Here is a 6,000-nt window from a genome sequence, read left to right as displayed (position 1 = left end):
AGGTAATGACAGGAGACGACTGAGGTGATGACAGGTGATGACTGAGGTAATGACAGGAGATGACTGAGGTGATGACAGGTGATGACTGAGGTAATGACAGGAGATGACTGAGGTGATGACAGGAGATGACTGAGGTGATGACAGGAGATGACTGAGGTGATGACAGGAGATGACTGCGGTGATGACAGGAGATGACTGCGGTGATGACAGGAGATGACTGAGGTAATGACAGGAGAGGACTGAGGTGATGACAGGTGATGACTGAGGTAATGACAGGAGAGGACTGAGGTGATGACAGGTGATGACTGAGGTAATGACAGGAGATGACTGAGGTGATGACAGGAGATGACTGCGGTGATGACAGGAGATGACTGAGGTAATGACAGGAGATGATTGAGGTGATGACAGGTGATGACTAAGGTAATGACAGGAGATGACTGAGGTGATGACAGGTGATGACTGAGGTGATGACAGGAGATGACTGCGGTGATGACAGGAGATGACTGAGGTAATGACAGGAGATGACTGCGGTGATGACAGGAGATGACTGAGGTAATGACAGGAGATGACTGAGGTAATGACAGGAGATGCTTGAGCCGATGGATGAGGTAATGACAGGTAATGGCTGAGGTAATGAGTGACACGATGAGTGAGGTGAGGCACAATTCTCGGGTGTGCGGCGGTGACACTGACACGTGACTTTCCCGCCTTTACCGGATGACGTCACCAGCAGTCGGTGGTCGGCTCCTCCTCGGCGCTGTAGGAGATAACATGTCCGGATTCCCGGGATTCTCCCGTCACTTATTGGGCTTCCCGGGTGCCCAGAATCAGACACCGGGGGAGTCCGAGTCCTCGTGTTACTCCGGCCGGGAGTCTCCTCCGCTGTCAGGAGCGCTGCGCCCTCATCTTGTATCACAGACCCCGGCGGGCAGCTCCATTACAAGCAGCCGAGCGTCCCCTGCGTCTATCAGCCGGGTGACCCCGGGGGGCAGCACCAGAGGACAGAGCAATGGTGAGGAGACAGCGGGCAGAGTGCAGCCTTTACCAAAACTACAGCAAAAAAAACAACCAATCAGATCACTGCTCTCATTGTTAGAGACCGTGGAGGAGCATAAAAGCAGCAATCTGATTGGTTCAAATCGGCTCGGAATTAAAGTAGCAATCTGGATAGTTGCAATGGAAACAGAACAGACCCAGTAATCTGGTTGCTATGGGCAACTGCTCCTTGGCTCCAGATTTTTTAGTGTGTGATGTACAGGATGCGCTGTGTTTTGTGATCCACGTCTGTTCCCGATATCTAAAACACTGGGCGATCAATAATAACAGAAAAAAACTGTTTTATTCTGCAAGTTTTCCACCCTTGTGTCTGTGTAATTTTTCCTTCTAGTGTTTTCTTTGCTGCTATGGAAACGTTCACATTGATACAAATGTATCAGAGAGCGGTGACTGATTTCATTGACGCTACTTTTGGATACAAACGACATTGATCGCTTTTAATTACACTGTTGGGAAAAGTGCAGCGACCAAAACAAAACAATTCTGATATTTTGGTTTTATTTGTTTATTTTCGGTATTTATTATACAGTTTAAATTATCATTTTTTAAGACCAGACTTTTCGGACACGACAATATCAATTATTGTGTATTTTTATTTTTTTTAAATTTATTTATATATTTTTGATAGGGGAGAAATTATTTACATATATATTGGAAACATGGAAAAAATTCTCAATTCATGCAAACTCATTCAAATAAACTGGAAATTTGTTACAAGCAGATTTTGAAGTTTGTTTTTTTTTTTTTCAGATTGATTTTAGAAAAAAAACAAACGCTGCAAATTTCAGTTTAAAAACATTCATAAAATCTGCAACCAATGGGTTACAAGTTAATCTAAAGGTGGCTTTACACACTGCAACATCGCAAACGACATCGCTGTAACGTCACCGGTTTTGTGACGTTATAGCGACCTCCCCAGCGACATTGCAGTGTGTGAAACACATCAGCGACCTGGCCCCTGCTGTGAAGTTGTGATCGCTACAAATTGTTCAGGACCATTCTTTGGTCCTTTGTTTCCCGCTGTGCAGCAAAGTTTTAGTGTGTAAAGGGGACTTTACAGCGACTTCGTTAGCGACTTCCCTTTCAAAAAGCTGCTTTACAACGTCCGCAATGACTAGCGAGGTCGTTCTGCAGGTCCGGATCGCTGTTGCGTCGTTGGCCAGGTTTGCCTGTTTGACAGCTCACCAGAGACTTTGAGAAACCAAGGAAAAAAAAAATGGTGAAAACATACCCTGCTTTAACTAAATAAAAGCATAGTGCATATAAACATAGGGTACTTAGTAAAAACTGTTTTTTGATCAAAAAAAGCATAAAGCTATCCCACCAACGCCAAGGTGTACCCAGTTGGGATAGTACCTACACTCTCTAATATTAAAACCTTACCATGGGTCTAAAATATTCCTCAATGTGGCTAAGGGCTGAGAGTGACCGGGTCCCAACAGGACACACAGTCAGGGGATGCACAGAATGAAATGCCCAGCTCACTGAGAAGGGGGCGCACACCCTATTTGTACTGAATACAAAAAAACTACATAAAAACAAAAAAGTGAGCTGGAGTATGAGATGCTACACATGGAGCTTGTGAGCTCATGTTCACACTGGCCATAAGACAAAGAGAAACCAAGGAAAAAAAAAAATGGTGAAAACATACCCTGCTGTAACTAAATAAAAGCATAGTGCATATAAACATAGGGTACTTAGTAAGCACTGTTTTTTGATAAAAAAAAAAAGCATAAAGCTATCCCACCAACGCCAAGGTGTACCCAGTTGGGATAGTACCTACACTTTCTAATATTAAAACCTTACCATGGGTCTAAAATATTCCTCAATGTGGCTAAGGGCTGAGAGTGACCGGGTCCCACAGCGACTTCGTTAGCGACTTCCCTTTCAAAAAGCTGCTTTACAACGTCCCCAATGACTAGCGAGGTCGTTCTGCAGGTCCGGATCGCTGTTGCGTCGTTGGCCAGGTTTGCCTGTTTGACAGCTCACTAGAGACTTTGTAGCGATCCCGGCCAGGTTGGGATCGCTGGTGGGATCGCTAGAAAGTTTCAGTGTGTAAAGGGGCCTTAAGCCTATAGGCCCTGTCACACACAGAGATAAATCAGTGGCAGATCTGTGGCAGATCTGTGGCAGATCTGTGGCAGATCTGTGGCAGATCTGTGGCAGATCTGTGGCAGATCTGTGGCTCCAGTGAAATTGTGGACAATCAGTGCCAGGTTTGCGGCTGTGTACAAATGGAACAATATGTCCATGATTTCACTGCAACCACAGATCTGCCAAAGATTTATCTCTGTGTGTGACAGGGCCTTTAGGCTTCTCTTACGTACACCTTTGTCTTTTGTATGTTTTTAGTTGAATTAATTTTTAGTGGCTTTTTTTATTGAATCACGTATATTATACAAAAATATGCCAGCTTTCCACCCAGCCTCCTGGCACATCACCTCTGCAGACAGATAGCAATATGTAGGCATCTGACTGCAGCTTAGAAAGTCCTCAATGTGACCTGAATGTCGTTCTATTACCGGACTCACCTTGGTATGAAAATTCAGTTTAATATAATTTGTCCTCATTTTCTAACATATATTTTTTTTCTGTAACTTTTTCCACAGAACCTTATTTTGCAGACAGAAGTTCCTTTGCAGATAATACAAGCGCTTTCCATGTTACCTCTGTTACAAGCGACTCTTCCAGGAAAGCACCCAACAGTCCTTGTGCCAGAAAACTAGCCGGCAGCTACTTTACAAAATCCAAGCTCCAGACGCCTGCAACCGGATATGCAGGTAGTGCTGTCAGATGACGTTTATCATTCATACACTGTATGGAGAAAAGTATGTGCCCCCCACATCCACCTCCAGGAGCTTCCTCACCTCCCACCTACATCCATAGTCATTAATATGGAGTCGCTCCTCTGCAGATATAACGGCTCTCGCTGTTCTGGGAAGGATCTCTATAAGATTTTGGAGGCGTCTGTGGGATAGTTTGCCCCTTAATCCACAAGAACGTTTGTGAGGATAGACAATGTTGTTGGAGGCCGGGCTTACAGTGTCCATTATAGGATGGGGCTGAGCTCCGGGCTTTATGTGGCCGGTCATGTTCTACCCCTCTGTGTCTGTATGGACCTAGTATATCGGGCACAGTCATGGGGAGCAGAAAAGGGATCTTCCTCAAACTGTATCCACAAGGCAGGAGGCTACAATTTTCCACAATGTCTTAGGATTTCCCTTCACTGGAGCTAGGGATCTGAGGCCAACTACTGATAACAGCTCCATAGCATTATCATCCTCCACCAGCTGTACAGGGCACAATGCAGTCAGGGGGTAACATCCTCCATCACCAAACCCAGACTCCTCCATCAGATGCAGAAGTGTGATCTGTCACTGCACAGAACACGTCTCCTCTAGAGCCCGGTGGTGGCGGCTTTACACCGCTCCATCCGACGCTTGGCATTGTGCTTGGTGATGTACGACTCGGCATTGCGCTTGGTGATGTACGGCTCGGCATTGTGCTTGGTGATGTACAGCTCGGCATTGTGCTTGGTGATGTACGTACGGCTGAACATTGTGCTTAGTGATGTACGGCTCGGCATTGTGCTTGGTGATGTACGGCTGAACATTGTGCATGGTGATGTACGGCTCGGCATTGTGCTTGGTAATGTATGGCTAAACATTGTGCTTGGTAATGTACGGCTCGACATTGTGCTTGGTGATGTACGGCTGAACATTGTGCTTAGTGATGTACGGCTCGGCATTGTGCTTAGTGATGTACGGCTCGGCATTGTGCTTGGTGATGTACGGCTCGGCATTGTGCTTGGTGATGTACGGCTGAACATTGTGCTTGGTGATGTACGGCTCGGCATTGTGCTTGGTGATGTATGGCTAAACATTGTGCTTGGTAATGTACGGCTCGGCATTGTGCTTGGTGATGTACAGCTCGGCATTGTGCTTGGTAATGTATGGCTAAACATTGTGCTTGGTAATGTACGGCTCGGCATTGTGCTTGGTGATGTACGGCTAAACATTGTGCTTGGTAATGTACGGCTAAACATTGTGCTTGGTAATGTACAGCTCGGCATTGTGCTTGGTAATGTATGGCTAAACATTGTGCTTGGTAATGTACGGCTCGGCATTGTGCTTGGTGATGTACGGCTCGGCATTGTGCTTGGTGATGTATGGCTAAACATTGTGCTTGGTAATTTACGGCTCGGCATTGTGCTTTGTGATGTACGGCTAAACACTGTGCTTGGTGATGTACGGCTAAACATTGTGCTTGGTAAGGTACGGCTCGGCATTGTGCTTGGTAATGTACGGCTTGGCATTGTGCTTGGTGATGTACGGCTAAACATTGTGCTTGGTTATGTATGGCTAAACATTGTGCTTGGTAATGTACGGCTCAGCATTGTGCTTGGTGATGTACGGCTCGGCATTGTGCTTGGTGATGTATGGCTAAACATTGTGCTTGGTAATGTATGGCTCGGCATTGTGCTTGGTAATGTAGGGCTAAACATTGTGCTTGGTAATGTACGGCTCGGCATTGTGCTTGGTGATGTACGGCTCGGCATTGTGCTTGGTGATGTATGGCTAAACAATGTGCTTGGTAATGTACGGCTCGGCATTGTGCTTCGTAATGTATGGCTAAACATTGTGCTTTTTAATGTACGTGTAATACTTATTATATGTTCTGAGGATTTCGATAGCGTAGGGCAATGACGACAATCAGAGACGAGTTCTGGGTACAAGATGTTTTATAACATGTAACCACGGTAGATACACAACAGAACAAACACAGTAACACAATAACACATGTAATACCTTCCCGAATCGGAGCGGAGGGAATTCCCGGGGCCACGCACCGGACTCCCCCAGGGAGACCACCAGAGCGAACCCCTATACAGGGACTGTCCGGCAATCACCCCGGAAGGCCTAAATGCGCAGCAGCCGGGACACA

The 6,000-nt window shown here is 46.0% G+C and overlaps 1 protein-coding gene across 1 annotated transcript in view; it reads left to right on the top strand.

Moving 5' to 3' along the window:
• The first annotated feature begins 745 nt into the window (after positions 1 to 745).
• Positions 746 to 6,000, top strand: part of MSH4 (mutS homolog 4) — a 115,806-nt gene continuing 110,551 nt past the window's right edge. Inside the window, exons 1-2 of the mRNA XM_075321120.1 lie at positions 746 to 1,012; positions 3,666 to 3,836. Of these exons, the coding sequence (XP_075177235.1) occupies positions 772 to 1,012; positions 3,666 to 3,836 (412 nt within the window). The 5' untranslated portion in view covers positions 746 to 771. The remainder of the gene's footprint in view (positions 1,013 to 3,665; positions 3,837 to 6,000) is intronic.

The sequence above is a fragment of the Anomaloglossus baeobatrachus genome, chromosome 8 (assembly GCF_048569485.1).
Source record: "Anomaloglossus baeobatrachus isolate aAnoBae1 chromosome 8, aAnoBae1.hap1, whole genome shotgun sequence".
In the NCBI taxonomy this organism is placed as follows: Eukaryota; Metazoa; Chordata; class Amphibia; order Anura; family Aromobatidae; genus Anomaloglossus; species Anomaloglossus baeobatrachus.
Note: the sequence above shows the minus strand (reverse complement) of the source record. Positions and strands in the feature narration are given on the sequence as shown.